We start from the raw sequence: 24,272 nt of genomic DNA, 5'->3' as shown, positions 1-24,272 counted from the left end.
TGAGCTGGGGAGTGGGGAAGTGAGGGTGGGGACATGACACTCACTGCTAACTTATTAGAGGTGAAAGCTCTTAAAGACAGAATATCTCCTCTAAGCCCTGGGATAGGAGGCTGACACTTGAAGACATAAGGCTTGAACTCCTGGAGAGGTCAGAGACTTACGGTGCTCGGTCGTGATTCAGGCCATTCTGTCGCTGGGTGTTGATTGGAGGGAGAACAGGTTTGCTGTTGATCTCTAAGCCCCTCCTCAGAGTCTCTCTGATTTGCTCTGTATCTGCAATGACAGAATCTGGTCACTGAGTACAGTTGAGCACCCCAAATCTGGCAGAGCTGTTGAACTGGAAAATACCATCAAACCTGGGGGAAAGAAATCATGCTATAGGTCTATGTACCCAGAAATACAATTGGCTTTGTTTCTGTTGAAGAAAAGGATTTGGGTCTGAACCTCAAGGGATGCACAAGGTGAGGTCTTTTACCCTCCTCTCTTTGCCAGGGAAGAATGGATCATTTTTCTTTCTCTGCCTAAGATATATGTTGACCCCTTTCCATGAGGCCCACTGTTATTCACAGTTACCAACAAGGCAAGCCTTTATGAACCACTGAAATCTTTTAAGGGCAAATGACAATGCAACATGGTTAGGAATGCTAACACACATGACAGCTTTGAGTGACACATTCCCTGCATATCACTCATCAGCATCTACAGAGTGCCATTTTTAGCTGCCAGGTTTCTGTCTGGATATTCAGTTTAGGGATACCCTGAATTAGGCCATACAAGGAAGACCTGCCCCCAATCACTTCCCTTCAACTCTATACCTAGGAGACGTATAGTACTCCTTAGGTCATTGTTGGGCAAGGGATGGAATGAGAGGCTGAATTTCACAAAATTAGTCAAATTCTCTCCTGTGGTCCACTAACCTGCTTTACTAGAAGTTTAACTTCTTTGGAAGGTTTATTTTTAAAGAGATTTTGCTGGCCTTTGAGATAGAGCTTGCTGTGTTGGTCTGCTTCTCTCTAATGACATTTTGATCTAAGCAGGCTCCTCTGTACAATGTCCATCACGAAAGAATCAGTTGAACCTTTGGACAAAACTTCTGGATCCTCAAAAAAAAGAAAAAAATCAGCCCTTGTGTCAAGTTCAACTGAATGATTCTGATAACTGCACACCCTCTCTGAATTTCCTATTAAGCTTGGCACATCTGCAGAATAAACAGGAAGGAAAGAAAAGGGTCAAATATTTGTGATGGAGTTTTCTTAAAATGTTGTCCCATTAGGGGGAGGCTGGAAATAGAAAATCTTCTACAAATGTCATCTTATGGAGAGGCATAGCTCAAGTATAAACCTATTACCCATTTAAAAAATGAATTGACTGAGAAAAAGGATGGAAAGCAAGAGTGAAATCTGTAATCATTTATATCTACAAATGCACATTTTCAGACTTTTTCTTCCTGAATTGAGTGCGCACTCAACATCAAAGATAGTTATTTCATTTGAGATGTATCCTAACTCTGTGATTCAGGGCTGTGCGTGATACCTCTTGAGAGCTTGGAAGGACAAGTATCCTCTATCAAAGCCCTGTACTACATCTGTAAGGAACCAAAGGCACTTTCTCTGTAGGAAAAGTCTTGTCCCTATTGGAAACTTACACATCGGACTCATTCTTCCATTACCCGTGGCTTTAGAGGGCCTGATGCAAGAGTTCTGCTCTGTATCGATTCTAATTCAACTCAATCTCCATCTTTGGTGGTCTCTACCCCTTTTCTATAATTGCCCTGTGACTCCATCTCATTTCCATTAATTCAGTTTTCCATGGGCAGATGTAAAAAATTACCACTATGGAATGGTATACTTCAAAAAATACACTCAGGAAACAAATGCCACCCAGAAAAAGGCTAATGAAATACTTTTAATCGCACTGCAATGGGAAAGAAAGATTTCCATTTAAACCATGGCTAGACAAGAAACGACCAGAACGTGTTTTTTCTATTAGAAAGCCATCACAAGAAATAATGTAAACCAGGGTTAGGGAGAAAGATATTGAAAAAAGGAGACAAGGATTAGTTTAGAACAGAATGAGCATGAGGAAGGGGTAGGAGAGATAAAAGTCTGGAGGTAAGGAGAGGTCTCACCTTTGCCAGAAAGTCTGCGAGGCTGCATCCCAATACAAATACTCCTGCTGTCATCATCGTCCTCAGGGGGCCGGCTCAGATCATCCCAGGCACACTTGGCACTCACTCCACTCAGATTGGAGCCATCTGTCTCAATCCCTTTATCAACTCTCTCCTGCTTGAAAAGACCCAAAGAGCCATAGCACACTACTCAGATGTTTTCTTCAGCAAACACTGGGGTGACTGCAAAGCTAAGCCACAGTTGTCACTGCCACCACCATTCCTGACCCTTAAGAACTAAGTTCCCAACTATACTCACTCTGCAGCTACCAGCGTCACAAACCCTTTGCCAAGTACTGAGACCCTGCGGGGCCATTGTGAGCTGGGGTTACTAACAGAATGGCCAACTAAAAGCTACACATTTTCTGCACATGGGCAAATCAGAACTCAGATATAGCACTAGTCACTGAGTTTGTCTTTTGCCAAACCACTCCTAATGTTTTTTTGGAAAGGTCCCCTAGCAAAAGGCTTGGCTGGTGTGTAGGAGCCTAGACACATGAACTACTACCCTGAGGCTGAGCAGAAGTCTGCCTTTGATTAAGAGGAGTATGATACTTCTCTTCCTGCTCTTTGAGGAATACATCTTCCAGGAATTTAAAAGGGAAATGATGATACATGGAACAAATATAAAAGGAAAAGGAATGGAATAACTTTACTCCAAATCACCTGAAGTTCTTTCTTCTAATAGCTAGAGGGTGCAGTTACATAGCAGAATGGTACCCAAGATATGACCAATGGACTATTCTCAGACTAATAGGTCAAGTTTTTCAACAAAACCTGATTGAAATTTATTTCTTCCTGTTTTAGACTCTAGTGATACAAGGGCAGTGAGTACCTATAGTTTTTATCAAGCCTATGATTTAGTGCAGAGCCTCAAAAAAGACTCTAGTATTCCATTGTACCACAGTGTATCAGTCTGTGTGTATAATGTTCTCCTGGTTCTGCTCCTTTCACTCTGCATCAATTCCTAGAGGTCTTTCCAGTTCACATGGAATTCCTCTAGTTCATTATTCCTTTGAGCACAATAGTATTCCTTCACCAAAAGATACCACAATTTGTTCAGCCATTCCCCAATTGAAGGACATTCCCTCATTTTCCAATTTTTTGCTGCCCCAAAGAGCACAGCTATAAATATTTTTATACAAGACTCTAGTATTTCAAAGTCTAAACTTGGTCCCCAAAACTCAACTTTAAGACAAAATGATATCCACAACACTTCCTGGATCTCCTCTCTTAAAACATTTCTTTGGTACATTTATGTTTTTGTATCCCCAGGGCTAATCATACCCTCTTTTGGTGTATACTCGGGCCTCAAACAAAAGGTCAATTGAATAATAAGCAGCCACAGTCAAAGTAAGCCACTTTAAGAACAGATACCTCATTTGGCACCAGCCCTTCTCTACTTATAGAACCTTTCTAGTCACTGGGTGAGAGCCTGACTGAGGAAGAACCCCATGTAATGTTTGTTACTGATTAATATTTAGTTAAGCAATGAACTGTAAAAATGGTACCATGGAACCCCAAACAGTTACCTCTTTCCCATCATTAACAGTTTCCTTACATCTGGTGTTGTAGTCATTCCTAGTTCAGTTTGGGTTAGTGAGTAGGGAGAAAAGCCAACATTGAGAAAGCAGCCATTTTATTTTTTTATTTTACTTTCAGTATATACCAGGAGAAGAGCTCCTTGTCCAAGGCATGCCAATGTGTCTTTCTCTTCTCAGTGCCAGAATTCATGCTCAAAGGAGCAGAGCTTGGGCCCGTTAGTCAGTTAATGGAGGAAATCAACTAACAGAAGTAATAGGGCATTGCCCTTTTTAACTGTAGTACTAAAACATACAGATTTATCCTCACTGCCCTCTTCTGCCCCACCCAGGAGATAATTACAGAATGTTAAGGCAAGAAGAGATTGTCTGGTCCAACCCCCTCATTTTAGCAAAGACGAAACTGATATCCCCGAATAAGCTCAGGTCTTTTCCTTCTGTTCTGGCAGGTGGACATATGTGCAGAGGGATTCCCCCTTGGTACATAGCTATTTTTGTGGAAAGCAGGCCTTTTCTCCTTCCTTCTCAAATATGTTTCAAAAGGCCACTAACAAAGAATTGGAAATTGAGGGGATGTCCATCACATCAATTGGGGAATGGTTGAACAAATTGTGATACATGTTGGTGATGGAATACTATTGTGCTATAAGAAATCATGAGCAAGAAGATTTCGGGAAAAAGCTATAAAGATCTGCATGAACTGATGCAGAGCAAAATAAGCAGAACTGGGAGAACACTGTACACAGTAACAGCAATACTGGAGGATGAATATCTGTGAAAACTTGGCTACTCTCAGCAATGCAATGATCTGGGACAATCCTGAAAGACTTATGATGGGGAATGCCATCCATCTCCAGAGGAAGAATTATTGGAGTAATTTTTTCACATTAGTGTATTTTTGGTTTTACTTTGGGGTTTTGGTTATATATGACTTTGCTCTTACAACAATGACCAATATCGAAGTGTGTTTTGCAAGACAATAAAAGCAAAAAACAAACAAATAAACAAATGGCCACTAAGTGAATTTGGAGATCTGCTGGCTGGTATCGAGATTCCCCATGGAGGCAGAAAAGGACTGCTCTTCGCATTCAGAGAAAGAGTTGGTTGGTCTCACCCACTTGTTCAAAGAATCAGAGCCTTATTTCAACACCCAGCACTTAGGACAGAATCAAATCATAGTAGATAGTCCCAAATACTAAGTTCTATTATGGCTATAGAACAAGGAGCTAGATGGCCTCATATTTAACTTGTTTATGCCATGACTGAACCAGGATATGGACAGCAAGTTGGCATAGTGGATAGAGTGCAGGGCTGCTGGAGTCAGGAAGACTCAATCAAATCCAGCCTCCAATACTTACTAGCTGTGTGACCCTGGGCAAGTCACTAAACCCTATTTGCCTCAGTTTCCTCATCTGTAAAATGAGCTAGAGAAGGAAATGGTTTGCCACTCAATTATCTCTGCTAAGAAAACTCCCAAAAGGGTTCATGAAGTCGGACACAATTTAAACACTTCTGCAACAAAAAGAACCAGGATACACAGGGATCCCAAAACAAAGTATAGAAAGAGAGCAGAGAAAGAGGTGTTAGGAAAATAGAAAAGTTTGTTTGTAAATAAACCTATTGGTACTTCAATGATCTAAGCTTCCTCAAGGTTTCCCAAGTCTGAGCAGAAGAGCATATTTACTTCTAAGAAAAAGGTTTCCCTTTCTCTAGGGAAATATAGCACCTAAGCTAACTTTCTATAGTTCAAGAATATAATTTATGGAATTCTGAATGTCTCAGGAAAGTCTGAAGATATTGATGAATGTAAGGGAGATATGAAGTTAAATATTTTTGTGTGCTATGAAAATTTGTCTTTTAATTAAGGCAAATTCATGTCTCATAAACAAAATTGTTCCAACTACCAGATCCTGCTAACCCCCAACAATGTCAGTGAATCAAAATGTGTATGATCCTTTATAGATGACTAAAAACCAGGGGGCAGCTGGGTAGCTCAGTGGAGTGAGAGTCAGGCCTAGAGACAGGAGGTCCTAGGTTCAAACCCGGCCTCAGCCACTTCCCAGCTGTGTGACCCTGGGCAAGTCACTTGACTCCCATTGCCCACCCTTACCAATCTTCCACCTATGAGACAATACACCAAAGTACAAGGGTTAAAAAAAAACAAAACAAATGAGGAAGATGGCTGTCTGACAGCCATAAGGTGTCAAAGAAAAAGTCTTTGGTTCCTAGTATCCTGAGCAGTGCTGGTTTGGGGGGAAAAGAAAGATACAAACTCATAAAAAGGACAAAAGGGAGATGAATAGGGGATGTTTTCTCAACTCAAGACATACTTGCAGATGTGGATCAATCTCAAATATGGTCTCGCCTCTCCGCATATCAGTTATTAACCAAGGGCCACCAGCTCTGTGGGGGAGAAACAATAAAACATATAATGGCAATTCAAAGTAGCATGGACTTATTCCATGAGGTCATTCCATAGAGGCCAAGAAACTGAGAAGGGATCAATTGAAGGAATTACAAGAATTGAGATGGGCATAAGGGGGGGAGAGAAGGGAAGACTATCTTAGATTAGGCCCATCCTTAGACCCAATGATTTTTCAGATTCAGTGATCAATCTCTCCTTCCTTTGCAGAGGTGGAAGACTATGGGTGTAGAACACTACATAAAATGGAAGATTTATTTTCAACCCTGTTGATTAGTTTTGTTGATTTGTTCCCTGACTTTTTATTCTTTGTTATAAATAGGGGATTCGGGCAGCTGGGTAGCTCAGTGGAGTGAGAGTCAGGCCTAGAGACAGGAGGTCCTAGGTTCAAACCCTGCCTCAGCCACTTCCCAGCTGTGTGACCCTGGGCAAGTCACTTGACCCCCATTGCCCACCCTTACCAATCTTCCACCTATGAGACAATACATCGAAGTACAAGGGCTTAAAACAAACAAACAAACAAACAAACAAACAAATAAATAAATAGGAGATTCACAATGAGAAATGCCAAGTGAAATGAAAACAAAAATATATCTATGGAAATTTTTTTTAAAAGATTAATTGATTCAGGGACATATCACCAAACTCCTGGGGGAACCCTCAATGAGAAAACTCAGTGACTTCAACTATAATAACTAAGTTCTAGCACCACTTTCTATAGAAGGTCTTTTCTGGTTTCCCCTACTCCCAGTTGCTAACACCTTTTCCTTTTAGCTTACACATATACATACATATACACACACATAAATATATACCTGTTATGTATGTATATATGTATGTAGGTGTTGTTTTACTCCCAATTAGATGGCAAGTTCCTAGAGGGGAGGGACTGTATTTACAGTGTTTAGCAAAGCAAAGTATTTAATAAAAGATGGTTGATGGTTAGCTGATAATGCTAGAATAAACTCCCAAAAGAGAGAGAGGGCACGAATAGCTTCTTAAAAGAGATACAATACTAATGATGAGCCCCTAGGCTCAGGAAGTCAGGAGCCTTCCTTGTTTGGCCTTTGCTTTACCATTACAACCATTCCAGTGCCTGATGAAACTAAATCAAGATGCTAATGGCAGGAAAAGAAGGGTGGATAGTAAGGGTACCATAATACTTACACAGGGACTGTTCGAAGTAGCTCAAGAATCCCCTGCCCATTCCACTGTTGGGCTGCATGTAGCTCTTCTGTGCAAACACCAACAATCTAAGATGCCAGAAACATGATGTGGTTGTTCATTAACAACTATCCTTCTAGAAAGAGAGCAGTCAGTCACCTAAACACTTAAGGGACAGAGCCATGTGACAAAATCTAAGGTGACTAGCCCTAAAGTGTCAAAAGTTGGGGTTCAGCACCCTTGGAGCAATGTGTAAGAGACTGCCTCTTAGCATCTCCTCCTGACTATGACAGAGTACAAGAATATGAAGTCCATCAAACAGCACCTCACACTCTCACTTTGAATCTTAAGTCCAGGGTAAGATCACTATGTTGGATGATCACAGTGATTCTCTATCTGCTTATGTGATGATCACATAGACTATAATCCAAGGTAATTGCAAAATCCTCTTGGTTGAGAACCACCACCAAAGTGGGTCATGAATTCAGTGCCAGCCAATTCTAAGAGGCTTATTTTCCTCAAGGAAAAAGGCTAAGTTTACACATAAACATTATTGTTCTTTTTTTAAGTAGGCAAAATAAATAATCATTTAAAAACACATATCATTAAATAGTTATAAAACAAGAGACAAAATTTTATCCTGAACCCCATGATTTTCACATGGGAGAATCAAGTAAGTTCAGTAGCAGGTTGTTTCTTCAGGTAGAATCTCAGGGCCATCTAGTTCAATCCCTTCATATAACAGCTAAAGAAACTGAGGCCCAGGAAGACTAAAGGAATTACCCATGTTTTCAAAGTTAGTAAGCATCAAAATTGGGAACTGAATCCACATTCTCTCACTCAAGAGTTAATGCAATTTCCTCTGTATCCTCCTATGCTAAAAGTTAACAAACAACAAACAAGCAAAAAAAAAAAAAAAAAAAAGATTGCTTTTGTTCTATGTCCCCTTCTAGGCTTACCAGAAGTTTTATCTTGTACTGTATGATTTTTATTCTTCTGATTTCACTCAATATCACCTAATGTAGCTCCTTTTATATTTCCTTGTTAACTTCATACTCATTATTTCTTTCTATTGAGCCACAATACAGCATAATTTATTCAACAACCCTCAAATTATGACATAGAGGTTGTTTCCAATCTCTTGCCATGATAAGCAAAACAGTTGTGAAATATTTTGTGCAAAGAGGTTCTTTTATTCTTATTGTAATAAGATATTTTTAAAAATAGAGATCCAGCAATGAAATGAGGGGTCTAACAGTATGTCAGTTTGGTGATTCACTGCCTGTTGTTACATTGTTTTCCAAAATGTTCTGCAGTCTCACACAGTATTATTAGAGTAACCATAGCCCTATGGCTCTGCAAACATCGGATAACATAAAAACATACACATATATATTTTAAATTTTTGCTAGTCTAGTAGGTGGAGACATCTTGAAGATGTCTTGATATGCATTTTGTTATTAAGAGATTTAAACATCTTTCCAAATAGTTAAGTTTGTTTCCTTTTTTGTAAATTGTTTATGTCCCTTGAACATTTCACTGTTGGGAAAGTGAAGAAGGGTAACTTACAGAGAGATGTCAGTTCTTTATAGATTCTGAATGTCAGACTTTTAACTGACATTTATTTCACAAAAAAATTTTCCCCAATCTGCTCTTCTTCAAATTTGAGATGTTAAGCAAAATATTTTATGTATGTCTGTAATATATATGTCTTACACATGTGTTTACACACATATACACACTCAAATCCTTTGATTGTAGATAATGAAAAAATGCCCTTCGCAGCTAAATAATAATTTTCTCTTCTTTCATTTTAAAATAAAAAAATTAAGATTGTTGATTCAGTTATAGTTCATATCTATTTTTTATTGAAGTTGTACTTTTTGGAGTATGTATCTGTCAATCACTAATCTTTCAGACCTATTGAATTATATTTCTAGGTTTTCTGTTCTTTTCCATTGAACTATTGTTTTGTTCTTTTTTCAGTATTAGCAGCAGCCAGGTGGCTCAGTGGATAGAACACTGGGCCTGGAGTAGGAAGACCTGAATTTCAATCCAATCACATCACTTACTAGCTATGTGATGCTGGTCACTTAACCTCTGTTTGGCTTAATCTACTAAGGAAATGGCAAACTACACTTCAGTATCTTTGCCAAGAAAAACCTATGGACAGTATTGGCATGCAATAGCCCATGAGGTCATGAAGAGTCGGACATAACTGAATAACAACAATCTTTTAGACTCACTGGATTGTATTTCTGGATTTTCTATTCTTTTCCATTGATTTATTTCTCTGGTCTTTTTTCAATACCAGATGGTTTCTATAATAATTACTTTCTAGTATTTTGTTATCTGGCAGTGATGGTCTATGAAATTTATTTGAAAAGAACCCCATAATCACATGAATCAGTATGTTCTCATCATGAGTCAGTGTATCATTCATGACATCAAGGGTTGATACAAGTCCCATCCTAGGGAGTTTGAGGACTGTCAATTGCTGCACTTGTTCCCTAATGATTTTCTGAGTGATATTTGGCAAAATATATTGCCTTTATTCTTCTACTACCTTCCAGAATTCTGGCCCTTTTTTCCCATCTAAGTAGACCTTTCCCTCTTTTTGTGTCTTTTGGGAGATTATTGAGATGTGTAGTCACCACAACTTGATTCAGCATTCCCTTATTTTTACCTGGAGGAAGATAACCAACCCAAAGGGAGTCTGCACAGGCTGCATCTGCGGGTCCTCAGTTAGGAGCATATGCTGGATTCTTGACTCACTATTATCCAAAGGGCTATGCCAAGACACGTGGTCACCGCTGCAGAAGGTGTTTTCTATAAGATACAAAAATAATAACTCAAATTTATGTAATGCCTTATGGCTTACAAAGTACTATCTTCACAATAAATCCTTGTGATAGGTGGTATGAACATTATTACTGTAATTTTCCAGAAGAGGAAATTGAGTCCCAGAGAGGGAAAAATCCTCTAAAAGCACAAAGTTACAAGCTCTCTTCCACTGAAATCTCAAAACCTGACCAAAGATCAAGCTGCCATGAAACAGGTTGAGCATATTCTTTTGCAGATGAGCAAATAGAAGTCCTGTTAATCTGTACAATGCTTTAGGATTTAAGTACCTCTTTTATTCACATATGCTGTTATGTTTATAAAGTATTTTAAATATAATCTCTCATTTGATCTGCTATGGATGGAAAAGGACAAAGCTACCAGTCTATTGATAGCCAAGGCCCAAGAAGACCCCTTTCTCCCACAATGTTTTCATATATTTCTTCCTTAAAAACAAAACAAAACAAAACAAAAAAAACCACTTACCTTCTGACTTAGAATTGATACTAAGTATTGGTTCAAAGGCAGAAGAACAATAAGAGCAGGGCAATTGGTATTAAGTGACTTGCCCATGGTCACACTAGTTAAGAAATGTCTGATTCCAGATCTAAATCCAGGACCCTTCTATCTTCAGAGCTGGCCCTTGATCCACTGAACCATCTACATTTAATTTCTACAGGAGGTGTTGGTAAAGAAAAGAGAAGGCAGAATCAGGTAAAGAGATCATCTCTTTCTTAAGCAATGGGGTTAGCCCTGGCATTTAATTCCACTTTGACAAAAAGAAACAAAATACTCTAATTGGAAAAAAAAACCATGAACTTCTTTCTATTGACAATTAAGCAAGACAATGGTCAAGTCCCTCCTGCAACCACCTTGAAAAAAACGGAAGCGGATTTCTGTACTATTGAGAATGGCAGGTTCTAATATGATCCACCCAAATCAACTACTAAATCTTGCCATTTCTGCCTTCACAACTCAAGCATTTGACTGCTCTTTCTATTCCCACAGTTATCTGCCTTAATTCAGGATTTATAATCTCCAGTTTAGATTATTACAATGGCCTCCTAACTGCTCTTCTCCTTAAGTCTCTCTCCACTCCAGGCCATTCTATATACTGCTCCCAAAGTTATTTTCTATCAGCAATTTGACCATGTCATTCCCCTATAAGGCTGGAGAGTAGCTAGTTTAGCTAAAATAGCACAGTGGATGGTGCCAATCCTAGAGACATGAAGTCATGAATTCAAATCTGGCCTCAGACACTAGCTGTGTGACTCTGGACAAGTGACTTAACCCTGTGTGCCTCAATTCCTCATCTGTAAAACAAGTTGGAGAAGGAAATGGCAAATCCTCCAGTATCTTTGCCAAGCAAATGCCATAAGGGGTCACAAAGAGTCTGACATTACTGAACAACAACTCCCCTACTCAACCAATTCCAATGGCTCCCTATTGCCTCTAGGATAAAATATAAACTCTTCCTGTTTTATTTTAAAGCTTTTCATAACTTCTCACATTTTAAACTCATATTCCCCTGCTTCCCATACTCTGAAATCCAGCCAAACTGCCCTTCTCTGTTTCTTACATGTGATGCTAGTTTTTATCTCAGTCTTTTTGTACTTGTTGACCATCATTGCCTGGACTGTTCTCTCTCCTCACTTCTGCCTTATAGAATTTTCTCTCTCTCTTTCTCAAAAAAAAATTTTTTAAACCCTTACCTTCCATCTTGGAGTCAATATTGTATATTGGCTCCAAGGAAGAAGAGTGGTAAGGGCTAGGCAATGGGGATCAAGTGACTTGCCCAGGGTCACACAGCTGGGAAGTGTCTGAGGTCAGATTTGAACCTAGGACCTCCTGTCTCTAGGCCTGGCTCTCAATCCACTGAGCCTCCGAGCTGCCCCCAATTTCTCTCTTTTTTAAAGATGTAGCTCAAACACCTCTACATGAAGCTTTTCGTGTTTCCCTGCAACTGTTAGGGTACTTTGTAGTTAACTGCACTCTATTTATTCTCTATATATACATTTGCTGACTCCTCCATTATAGAATGTAAGCTCCTTGAGAATAGGCATTGTTTCATTCACTTTATGAATATCATCAGCACCAAGCATAGTACCTGGCACATTGTAGGCACTTAATATTTACTAATTAACTGATTGATCCAGGGACTTTTATATTTCATTAATATTTATATGAGGTTAATAGGTTTCCTTAGGATATAGGAATTTTGTAAAAGTCTTAGAAGTCTGAAGAAAATAGCAACTCTAGCTAGTCAAAGCACTCATACCAGAAATACTCTGCCAGGCAGTAATACTGCCAGATGCTTATAACCTGGAGAGATGGTCAACAGGAATGATGTATTTTTCATTCTTTAATATGAATTAGAAAATCATCAACAAACACAAACATTCTCATATGCAAATGCCAGAAGATGAGGCTTCTCAAAATTATGACTATTAATATAGTTTTTAAAAATTATATTAAATATAACCACATTGCTTTGCCTTGCTTGTCTGTGTCACCTTTTGAATTTCCTTCTGCTTTGCTATGTGTATTTTTTAAAAATCCATACCACCTTCCATCCAAGTAACAACTCTAAGATCAAAGGACAAGAGCTAGGCAAATGGGGCTATAAATGACTTGCCCGCGGTTACAAGCAAGGAAGTGTCTGAGGCCAGATTTGAACCTAGGTCCTCCGGACTGCAGGCCTGACACTCTATCCACTGTGCAACCTTACCTGCCCTTTCATGTATTTTTTAAACATTTCAATGATGATATATATTTTTTTTTTGGTATCATTATTACTAATCCCTCTCTCCCCATAACCGTAACTTCTTTTTTTTTAAAGATAGGAAAAAACCTTAACTCTCAGGCTAGTCCAAGGTGGTCTCCATCCTCACCTGACCTGAACAGGAAATTAAATAACATACATTTTGCTCCTGTTCACAGAACCAATGTAAAGTGTCAGAAAAGAAAATATTTCAAAGGTTTGTTTAGGGGAAGGAGCACAGCAGAGGGTGGTGTGAGTCCAAAACCTACCATTATCTACTGAATTTATACTTCTCCTAAATCTCCAGCCCACTGAAATAAGTGGCAAAGCAGCTTATCTTTTGTTTTCTTTTGTGTGTCTTAATCAGTCTATGTTTTCTAAGCTTGTAAATGTATATAGCAATGTTAAGAGTTAATAGATAAGATTGGGAGGGTAATAGCAATAGCACAGAACAAGTACAGTTTTCCTCATTAAATGAAGGAAGGTGGATAAGAAAGCTGACTTATAATATGTTCTAAGCATCACAAAATCAAAGAATTACAAAAGGTCTAAAGGTCATTTAGTCCACACTCTCATAAAGATGATGAAATAGAAGTCCAGGGAGGTAGAATGACTTACCCAAAATAATGATAAATTAACCCAGGTTTCCTGACTCCACAAATATTCTTTTTACTAGAGCCTCTTACAACTCTTGGATGGAAGGCACTTTGGGTGAACAAAGTAACTAGTCATCTACAAAGAAAACAAGGACTAGCTGATTTCTCTTTGAAAGGCCAGAAGCTAATAGCATTTGGTATAGCTCATTTAGGCCTAACAAACTCTTTCCAGCAGATGGCCCTAGAGCACTTAGTATGGAAGATTACTCAGTTCTTATTGCATTGACTTGTTTTCTTACAAACTAGAAACATATTAAAAATACTGGCAATTAAACTTAACCTGGAAACAATTGCTTAGAAAAGCTGGTTATCACAGCCTTTAATGAATCAGAATTGACAATGATTTGCCTTTTTCAAATGAAATTAATAATTTATTGCAATTTTAATAACAATTTGACAATCATCACAATATACTCATGCTCAAAGGATCACAGGTTTAGAGACAGAAATTACTTTAATGGCCGTCTAGTACAACGTCTTTATTTTAGGATTTTAACACTTTATTTATTTATTTATTTGTTTGTTTTAGGCCCTTACCTTCCTTCTTGGAGTCAATACTGTGTATTGGCTCTAAAGCAGAAGAGCGGTAAGGGTAGGCAATGGGGATCAAGTGACTTGCCCAGGGTCACACAGCTGGGAAGTGTCTGAGGCCAGATTTGAACCTAGGACCCCCCGTCTCTAGGCCTGGCTCTCAATTCACTGAGCTACCCAGCTGCCCCTGGATTTTAACATTTTAAAAAATTATCAACTTAACACCAAAATGCCCTGAGTAATTCTGTATATACGGTAAAACATAAAGAGGCAGCACAGTGGACAGGATAATGAACCTGGGGAATCAGGTAGTCCTGAATTCAAATGAAATTTCAGATACTAGCAATGTGAAAGTAGGCAAGTCACTTGATGTCCTATAGTTTATTTCCTCATCTGCAAAATGGGGGGGGGGGGGGGGGGGCCGGAGAGCATCTACCACCATTGGTTGTTGTGATGATAAAATGAGATATAAAGTGCTCTGAAAACCTTAAAGTGACTTTAAGGTGCTATGTAAATAATAATTCTTTCTCCTTCCATAGAGTTTGGGAATTTTTTTTAAACCCATAACTTCCTCCTTCTTTTTTTTCTATTTTAAAATCTGGGTTCTTTTATTTACTATTTTTGTTTTAATTTATTTAGAATATTTTCCATATTTTCATGATTTTTCCCACCTGTCTTCCCTCCTCCCTCCTGGAGCTGATAAGCAGTTCCACTGGAGTATACATGTATCATTCTTCAAAATCTATTTCCACGTTACTCATATTTGCAATAGAGTGATCTTTTAACATCAAAACCCTAATCACATCCCCATCAAACTGTATGGTTGATCATATGTTTTTCTTCTGCATTTCTACTCCCACAATTCTTTCTCTGGATGTGGATAGTGTTCTTTCTCTTATAAGTTCCTCTGGTTTGTCCTGGGTCATTGCATTGCTCCTAGATGAAAAGTTCATTATATTCAATTGTGCCACAATATATCAGTTTCTGTGTACAATGTTCTCCTGGTTCTGCTCTTTTTGCTCTGCTTCAATTCCTGGAGGTCATTCCAGTTCACATGGAATTCCTCCAGTTCATTATTCCTTTGAGCACAATATTATTCCATCACCAAAAGATACCACAATTTGTTCAGCCATTCCCCAATTGAAGGACATTCCCTCGTTTTCCAATTTTTTGCTGCCCCAAAGAGCACAGCTATAAATATTTTTATACAAGACTCTAGTATTTCAAAGTCTAAACTTGGTCCCTAAAACTCAACTTTAAGACAAAATGATATCCAGAACACTTCCTGGATCTCCTCTCTTAAAACATTTCTTTGGTACATTTATGTTTTTGTATTCCCAGGGCTAATCATACCCTCTTTTGGTGTATACTCAGGCCTCAAACAAAAGGTCAATTGAATTGACAATTGTTGTTTTAGACTTTGGTGATACAAGGGCAGTGAGTACCTGTAGTTTTTATCAAGCCTATGATTTAGTACAGACCCTCAAAATAGACTCTAGTATTCCATTGTACCACAGTATATCAGTCTCTGTGTATAATGTTCTCCTGGTTCTGCTCCTTTCACTCTGCATCAATTCCTGGAGGTCTTTCCAGTTCACATGGAATTCCTCCAGTTCATTATTCCTTTGAGGACAATAGTATTCCATCACCATCAGATACCACAATTTGTTCAGCCATTCCCCAACTGAGGGACACCTCCTCAATTTCCAATTTTTTTGCCACCAGAAAGAACATGGCTATATATATATTTGTATAAGTATTTTTCCTTATCTTTTTGGGGTACAAACCTATCAGTGGTATGACTGGATCAAAGGGTAGGCATTCTTTTAAAGCCCTTTAGGTGTAATTCCAAATTGCCCTCCAGAATGGTTGGACAAATTCATAGTGTATTAGTATCCCAATTTTGCCACATCCCCTCCAACATTTATTTTTTTCCTTTACTGTTATGTTGGCCAGTCTACTAGCTGGTACCTCAAAGTTGTTTTAATTTGCATTTCTCTAATCAGGAGGGATTTAGAATACTTTTTCATATGCTTATTGATAGTTTTGATTTCTTCATGTGAAAACTGCCAATTAAACCTTTGTCAGAGAGTTTTTTATAAAAATGTTCTCTAGTTTGTTGCTTTCCTTCTAATTTTGGTTGCATTGGGAGTTTTTTTTTTTTTTTTTGGACAAAACCTTTTTAATTTGACATAATCATAGTAATTCATTTTACATTTTGTAATGTTCTCTATCTCTGGCTTGGTCTTAAATTCCTTCCTTTCCCACAGATCTGACAGGTGTACTATTTCTATGTTCACATAGTTTATTTATTTCACTCTTTATATTTAAGTCATTTACCCATTTTGAAGTTATCTTGGTATAGGGTCTTATCTTCCTTCTTAGAATCAATCATGTGCTCCAATTACAAGAAATATCAAGTTTCACCCTCTTCTTCCTACTTCCTTTGCTACTTTTTACTGGTATATTCTTTTTATACTTCCCTTTTACTCTTTGAAATCTCAAAACAAAACCAAATCTACCCCAGATAGTCTTTTTTCTTACTTAACTTCTTCAATACTTAACTTACTTAACTTCTTCAATACTTAACTTCTTTGAAGATATTACAGTTTAGAAGGGACTTCTTCCTTTATTAGAATGTTAACACTACATTGTCATACAGAATTTTCATAACTACTCAAATAAATTTACTTTTCTAGGTTCTTTGAAACTTGACCTCTCTTATGTGTTCTTACCCTGAGGTCCTGGGTTCTGGCTTCAGACACTTTCTAGTTGTGTACTTAGTATCAATTCTAAGACAGAAGATAAGAATTAAAAAAAAGAATTATAAGATTTAAAAAAAATTTTTCCTACCCAGCCTTAGTCTTTTCATCAGGAATGACTGAAAGTCAGTTTTTCCATTAGAGGTACATTTTTCCCCTTGTAGGACTATACTCAGTTTTGCAAGGTAATTATTCTTTGGATATAATGACTCTATATATCACTTATCTTTTGAAAAATTTCAAGATTTCTCATTTTTAATAGAATCTTCTAGGATTTTGTGATCCTGTGAGCCTTTGATACCTTTGTACTTGAACTGATGATTTCTGGATGCTTGTGGTATTTTTTCTTTGACATAGGGGCTCTGGATTTTACCTGTAACATACCTTGGCCTTTTCCTTTTGGGTTTGTTTTTTTTTTTTTTTTCCAGGATGTGACTTAGATTTCTATTTTCCCTTTGGCCTCTAGTTCTTTTATTATTTTTTTAAACCCATACTTTCTTAGAATCAATACTGATTGTCAGTTCCAAGGCATTAAAGGTTAGGTAACTGGAGTTAAGTGACTTGCCTAGGGTCACACAACTAGGAAGTATGAAGCCAAATTTGATTTGAACCCAGGACCACTCTACTATAGGCCTGACTATCCACTGAGCCACCTGGTAGCCTCCTCTAGTTCTAATAGATGCATGCAATTTTCATTTAAAATATTTTAAAGTTTTAAAATAATGGTTTTCAGAAAATTTGAGGCATCTTAGTTTTCCTTGATTTGTTTTCTAAGTAAGGTATTTTTGATAACTGTATACTTCCTTTCCCCACCCTCCCCACCCCACTCTTTTGGTTGTGTTCTAATTCTTTTCCCCTGTCTCATAGAAATCACTGATTTCTTAGCTGATCTAATTTTTCATAGTTGATTTATTCTAATTTTCAGAGTACCTGATATTTTGGAGTAAGATTTACCACTTCCTCTTCTTATAAAGCTATTTATTCTCTTTCTATATCTTTGCTTTAGAACTTTATTTCATTTTTTCTCTTATTTCACTTCTTTTAGACATTCTTATGGATATCCTAGTAGAAAATTAATTTTTTCCTTTGAATCTCTGCTTAAAGTTATTAAGTTATTTTCTCCCTATTGGTTGAATTTGGGGGTACCCTTTAGGTTTTAAAAATTATGTATAGTGATCTGTATCTTGTTCTGCTTGCTTATCTCTCTAGCTGTGAACCTAGAATTAAGACTTTAAATCAGAGCCAGGCTTCATTCTCTGCCACACTTTCAGGTGGGGTGGTTGGCCCTGTTTGGTCTACCTGAATCACTTGTGTTCTTCCCCACAGGGCTAGTTTCATCCTGGGTCTCTTGAGTTTCATAGCATTGGAACTTCAGGTCTCTTTTGGAGCATCTTAGCTGTTTGTAGACTGACTACTATTCACTACTAGTGCCTTCTAAAGTCCCCAGTAGGTTTCTGACCATGCTGGAACTGTCTCAGAAGAGCCCTCAGCCCTTGCTGCTTCCAGATACAGAACTTATAGGCTACACTGGGAAGATGCCGACTTATTTGCTTGCAATGAGTGTTGGGTTTATTAGCTTCCTCCTTATCTATTTTTGGCTGAATTTCTGTGAAACTCTGGAGTAGATGAAGTAATTTACCATAATTTCTCACTAGATTTTTGGAACATTATTATTCAGTCTAGTATAAACAAGTTATTTTGTTGTGAAAGGTGTGGGGGGAACTGGGTAGCTGGCTCAATTCAGGCAGCCATCTAGGTCAAAAGTATAACCAGCAATAGTTTAAAGCAGGGGTCGGCAACATTTTTGGCCGTGAGAGCCATAAACGCCACATTTTTTAAAATGTAATTTCGTGAGAGCCGTACAGTGCTCACAGTGCGCACTCCTGTAACAGCGCCTGAAAAAAAAATTGACTTTATGGCTCCTGCAGAAAGAGCCATATCTGGCCCTCAAAAAAGCCATATCTGGCTCGAGAGCCACACATTGCCGACCCCTGGTTTAAAGGAAATAACAATTCCCACCCCTCCCCTGAACCACCTAAATAAAATGTACTCAAAAAGCATTGTTCTTAAGTCAGAAGACTGAGGTTCAAATCCTACCTCAAATTAAACCAACATGTATTTATTAAGTGCTTACGTCAGGCTCTGTGCTAGGCACTGGGGAAATAAAGAAAGGGAGAAAACAAACATACAGTCCCTCCTCTCAAAGAGCTCACAGTCAAATGGGAAGACAATGTGCAAGCAGTTGTATTTAAGATAAATTGGAGATCATTTCAGAGGGAAGGCACTAAAACTGGGGCCTGGAAAATGCTTCTTATAGATGGGATGAGTTGAGACTTTAAAAGCTAAGGAAGCCAGGAGATGATGAGGGAAGAGTTGAAGAATGCAAAACAACCAGTGAAACAGAAAGGAGGCCAGTGCCAGTCTGGATTACAGAATACATGGGGTAAATAAATTGTAAGAAGTTTGGAAAGGGAGGAGAAGGTCAGGTTAGGAAAAGTTTCAAATTCCTTGATCCCTCTAAAAAGAAGGATGAAGACTAAGAAAAGGCCATAAAATCAGCCAAATAAGACATCACAGTTAAGTTTGGAGGCAGTTATTTCAGCTGAATGAAGAGGGGAGGAGCCAAGCTGTTAAGAGAGAATTAAGAGAGTGAAAGGAAAAGAAGTAGAAGGCACAGATTATATAGATGGCCTTCTCAAGAAGTTTAACCACAAAAAGGAAGAAAGGTGTAAAACAATAGCTAGTGGGGATGGATAGATCAAGGGAAAGTTTTTTGAGGATGAGTAATATCCACGGGTATGTTTGTAGACAGAAGGGAAGCAAGCAGTAGAGTAGGAGAGAATGGAAGCAGTAGAGAGTAGAGAGTAGGAGAGAAGGGAAGCAAGCAGTAGAGTAGGAGAGTGAGAAAAGAAGGCTGATAGAGGGGGCAAATTGCTGGAGAAGATGAGATGGAATAGGATTCCTTGTGCATGTAGAGGGTTTGCATCGGTAAGAAGGGCCATCTCTTCATATGAGAAGGAGGAGAAAGCATATATGATAAGTGCTGAGAAAGAAAAAAGAGGAAGCTACTCTTGGAGAATGTGCCTTAAAATATGGAGCAAGGTTCTCAGCTGTGAAGGAGAAGGGAGGAGAAACAACAGAAGATTTAAGGAAGGAGAAAAGGGATGTAAAAGCTGCTATGCTGAGTGGGATAGTGAATTCAGTAGGACGATGCAGAAGAACTGCTTTGCTTTAGTGAGGACTCAGTAAAGATTATGTAACATACACACACTTTATGTTTACCATCTAAGAGACCAAGGGCAAATCAATTACTGCTGTGGCCCTTATTTTCCTTATCTGTAAAATGAGGGGATTTGACTAAATGGTTTCTGAAGTTCTATTTTCTAACTTCCACACAGAAGGAAAACACTTTATAAATTTTAACATGACATACAAACATTAGCTATTATTAATATTATTTTGTTGGAAATACAAACAGTTCTACCTTTCACTTTTCTCAGACATTTTTAAAGTGGTATACAACTAAGAGAACTCATAATGATACCACAGTGATACCAACTCTAAAGCACTTCCTCACACTGCCCAGGGTAGGAGATGATCTAGATCCCTTAGCTGAAGTAGGGCCAAAGGATGATTTTATCCAATGATAAAAGTTCTTTGGTCAGTTTTCAAGTCTGGAACAAAGCCATAAAAGGCCACTCTTTATGCCCAGACACTCCCATCAGTCAAATGTTATCCTGATTCTATGCTAAGCCTTCTCTTGAGTTTCACCAGTCTTCCTGGAAACACCCTACAATCCCTTCAAGAATGGGCTTTCAGATGCAAATGACTCTGCTGGAGGCCCAGCGGTTAAAGTCCAGTTGTGTAGTGAACCCGCCCAACTGTTCCTCTGTCTCTGAAGTACAACTGCCTCAAAATTCATCAAGACTATCAATTAAAACCATTGGGAAATATCCTGTCACGGAATTTCATGGATTACTAACAATGGCCTTCTTGAACTCTCAAAGAAATGAGAATCATAAATCATAAATCAGCTGGCAAGTTACATCTTCACCTAAAGCTCCAGGTCTCCTCAAGCTCCTATTTCCAGGTTATCATGAGAAGCATCCTATACTGAGAAAAGCTTTAAAAGCTGAATTAAAAAGTTTTCCTTCTAGGAATTTCAATACTACTCTTTAATGTCCCTAAAAACAGACTCAAAATACAAAGGTCTAAGATCTTTCTGAGGAAAGTCTCATTTGTCTCTAAGTCTTTGGAAAAGACATTGAAATTTTCCAAGTGGTTATGGTATACATTTAAATTGTGAATAGTCCTGAAACTGGTTGAAACTCAGTATAGTGACCATCCCTCAACACCTTCCCCACAAACATCCTATTCAAGCAGTTTCATGTCAGTGTTCCAAATATATAACAAGTTAGCAAAATCAATAAAAATAGGCCAAAGAAGAAAAGAGCTGTTGCTTCTAAAAACAATCAGTGGTGCCTTTGAAAAAACTTAAGAGACCAATATATACTTTTGCTTTTCAATTGTTCATTACTTTAATGAGAATAACTGTCTTCAAATATATTAACATTTACAATCCTAATATAATATATATATATATACACACATATATATGGCAGTCCAAAATGTTTTGAATTCCCTTGTTTTCTGAATCAAGATTAATCAGCAACTGTAAACTCTTATGCCAAAGGGGACTAACCCCCTAATTGGCTTTTATTCCTGCAGCTACCTTTTCCAAATGGGATGGGGGAAAAAGGATTGCAGGAAATAAAAAGAATTAATTTGTTCTTCTCAGGGTGGACATCCATCCTAGACCCCCATTAGGGAACGAAAGCCTGTTTAGGGTAACAGAATAAGAACTCAAGGACATTTCGTTATTGACACAGGCCCATGGAGATGGGAGGACTCTTATTTCAAGGAAGAAAACCACTAGGCAATACTACCACCTTATCTCTTCAGACCCTTAAGCACCAGAGGAGTCACAGGGGAGGACAAGACTATCTCTCCATAACCTATCCCTTCTGTGGTGGAAGCTCCTGATGAGTGCATGCTATGTATCTTGCTGATTTCTAACTGGGTAGATTTTCAGGCCTAGATTGTAAATTCAGGCCCCCAGATAATAGGGTATCAGGTGTGTGTGTGTGGGGGGGGGGGTTCCTTGTGTCAGGAATCTATAAAATGTTTGTATCTGCACTCATGCATTGGCATTTCCAATAGAGCAATTGCCTCTTTCTCATGAGAAAGAATGAAGACTGCTTCTTATACTATCTATTCTCTGTCTCCAGGTTTGTAATTGTAATTTGGGTGGGTGGTCATTTTATTTTATCCCACTCAAGATCATGGCTGTAATTGTTTCTCTGAGCTTTTAAAGCAAATATCCCTAAGCAATCCAGATACTTTTTTGATGTTTGGGACAAACCATTACTATTTTCTAAGGATAAAAATGTTCCTTATGTATAAGGTGATAGTATCCTTAAGATGGTATCCTGAAGAAATTAGTGTAGTCATGTTGGAGATAAGTCCATGATTGGCTCAGAAAGGATGACATATCTTCTGATTGAATGTTACCTATCTTCCTCTTCCAGTCTTCCCCTTTTTCTTTTTAATCCTCTATTATAAAGAATACCCCTCTGGGAGAGAGGATGAATACAAGGGGAAATGTAAGCAATGTAAAAACAAAAGATTAAAACAAAAATCTATTTTTAAACATGTAGTTATTCAAAAAATACTAGTTTTCAACAAATGTAGAACAAAAATGGTCTCTGATAACATTTAGCACTAATTTATGACAAAAATAATTTAAAAATATTCTTTAGTTAGTTTCTTGAAACCAAACCCTGGAGCATTATTTATAAAATAGAAAAACACTAAAAGCATTCAAACTAAAAACATGTACAGGGTGGGCAGCTGGGTAGCTCAGTGAATTGAGAGCCAGGCCTAGAGCTGGGAGGTCCTAGGTTCAAATCTGGCCTCGGACACTTTCCCAAATGTGTGACCCTGGGCAAGTCACTTAACCCCCATTGCCTAGCCCTTACCACTCTTCTGCCTTGGAGCCAATATACAGTATTGACTCCAAAATGGAAGGTAAGAGTTTCAGGGAAAATGAATGAATGAATAAATGAATGAATGAATGAATGAATGAATAGATGAATGAACGAATAAATAAAATATGAAAACGTGTACAACCCACTTTCAAAATTCCTATTTAACATATTAGAATTGCTAGTGGTTATTACAATAAGACAAAAAAGAAAATGTAATTGTTATTAAAATATAAGGAATTCAAAAGACATTTGAATGTGGCATGATTGTTTATCTAAAAAAACTAGAGAAATGAGTTCAGTGGGTTGAAGAATATGAGAAATGAAAAATAATCATTATTCTTATATGTTGCCAATAAAAAACAAGAAAACGTGATAAGGAAAAATAGCCGATTTATAATGAAATAACATTTATGAATTAACCCATCAATAATAGTGACTTTTATAAAAATAACCATAAAATTACATGGAGAAAATAAAGATAGATCTAAGTAATTAAAGCAACATCTAATATTCAAGAAAGGGTTGAGGAAGCAACACAAGTAACAAAAATATTGCCCCAGGGAAACAGGTAAGTGGCTCAGTGGACTTAGAGGCTAGGAATTCTGTGTTCAAATTTGACCTCAAATACTTCCTAGCTGTGTAACCTTGGGCAAATTTTGCTTTAGAAACCCAGATAAAATAAAATTTCTGTGAAAAAATAAGTGGGCAAAATATTTAAGGGGGAAATTAAGGGAGAACTTTGTGAGGGTAGTTTATGAATGTGAATTTGTCCATTCAAGAATGAAGAAAAACAGGTTAACTGACATATTGCTGGAAGAGTCTGTAATCTCCTTGGAGAACAATCTGGTACTGGAAGAGTTATAATATAACTATATTCCTTAATCCAAAAACATTATCGAAACCCCAAGAACATTATTAAAATGTTAAAAAATATTCATAATAGCATTATTTTTTATTGTAAAAAACTGCAAACAGCCTAAATTTTCAGCAACTGGTGAATGATGAAACAACTAGGATGTTTTAATGCAATTAAAATGACAAATATAAGTATAGAAAGATGTGAATTCACATGTAGAAAACAGAACTGGAAGACTAGTGTACACACATATTATTTATGACAATATGAAAGGAAAATAAAAATATAAATACACAGGTGAATGGGCAAACACTATGGAAGGGGAGGGCCAGAAAGGGAAGGAACAATTTTAAAAAAAATTTAAATAGTAATTAGTGTAAGCTTAATTAGCATAGTTATTGCTGAAACTTGAGTTATTTTTAAAATTGTTTAAATTAATTTTAATAAGTAAATCTCTCAATTAAAAGTTCTGAGTTTTTTTCCAGCTCTCAATTTATAATCTAAGATCTCAAATTAAAGGTGGA

The 24,272-nt window shown here is 37.6% G+C and overlaps 1 protein-coding gene across 1 annotated transcript in view; it reads right to left on the bottom strand.

Moving 5' to 3' along the window:
• The window catches only part of SUFU (SUFU negative regulator of hedgehog signaling), a 137,243-nt gene that overhangs the window by 37,397 nt on the left and 75,574 nt on the right, over nucleotides 1-24,272 (bottom strand). The window contains exons 4-8 of the mRNA XM_044665526.1: nucleotides 9,981-10,123; nucleotides 7,298-7,383; nucleotides 6,039-6,111; nucleotides 2,129-2,282; nucleotides 162-273 (exon numbers count right to left, since the gene is read on the bottom strand). Coding sequence (XP_044521461.1) covers nucleotides 162-273; nucleotides 2,129-2,282; nucleotides 6,039-6,111; nucleotides 7,298-7,383; nucleotides 9,981-10,123 — 568 coding nt within the window. The remainder of the gene's footprint in view (nucleotides 1-161; nucleotides 274-2,128; nucleotides 2,283-6,038; nucleotides 6,112-7,297; nucleotides 7,384-9,980; nucleotides 10,124-24,272) is intronic.

This window comes from Gracilinanus agilis, chromosome 2 (assembly GCF_016433145.1).
Source record: "Gracilinanus agilis isolate LMUSP501 chromosome 2, AgileGrace, whole genome shotgun sequence".
NCBI lineage: Eukaryota > Metazoa > Chordata > Mammalia > Didelphimorphia > Didelphidae > Gracilinanus > Gracilinanus agilis.
Note: the sequence above shows the minus strand (reverse complement) of the source record. Positions and strands in the feature narration are given on the sequence as shown.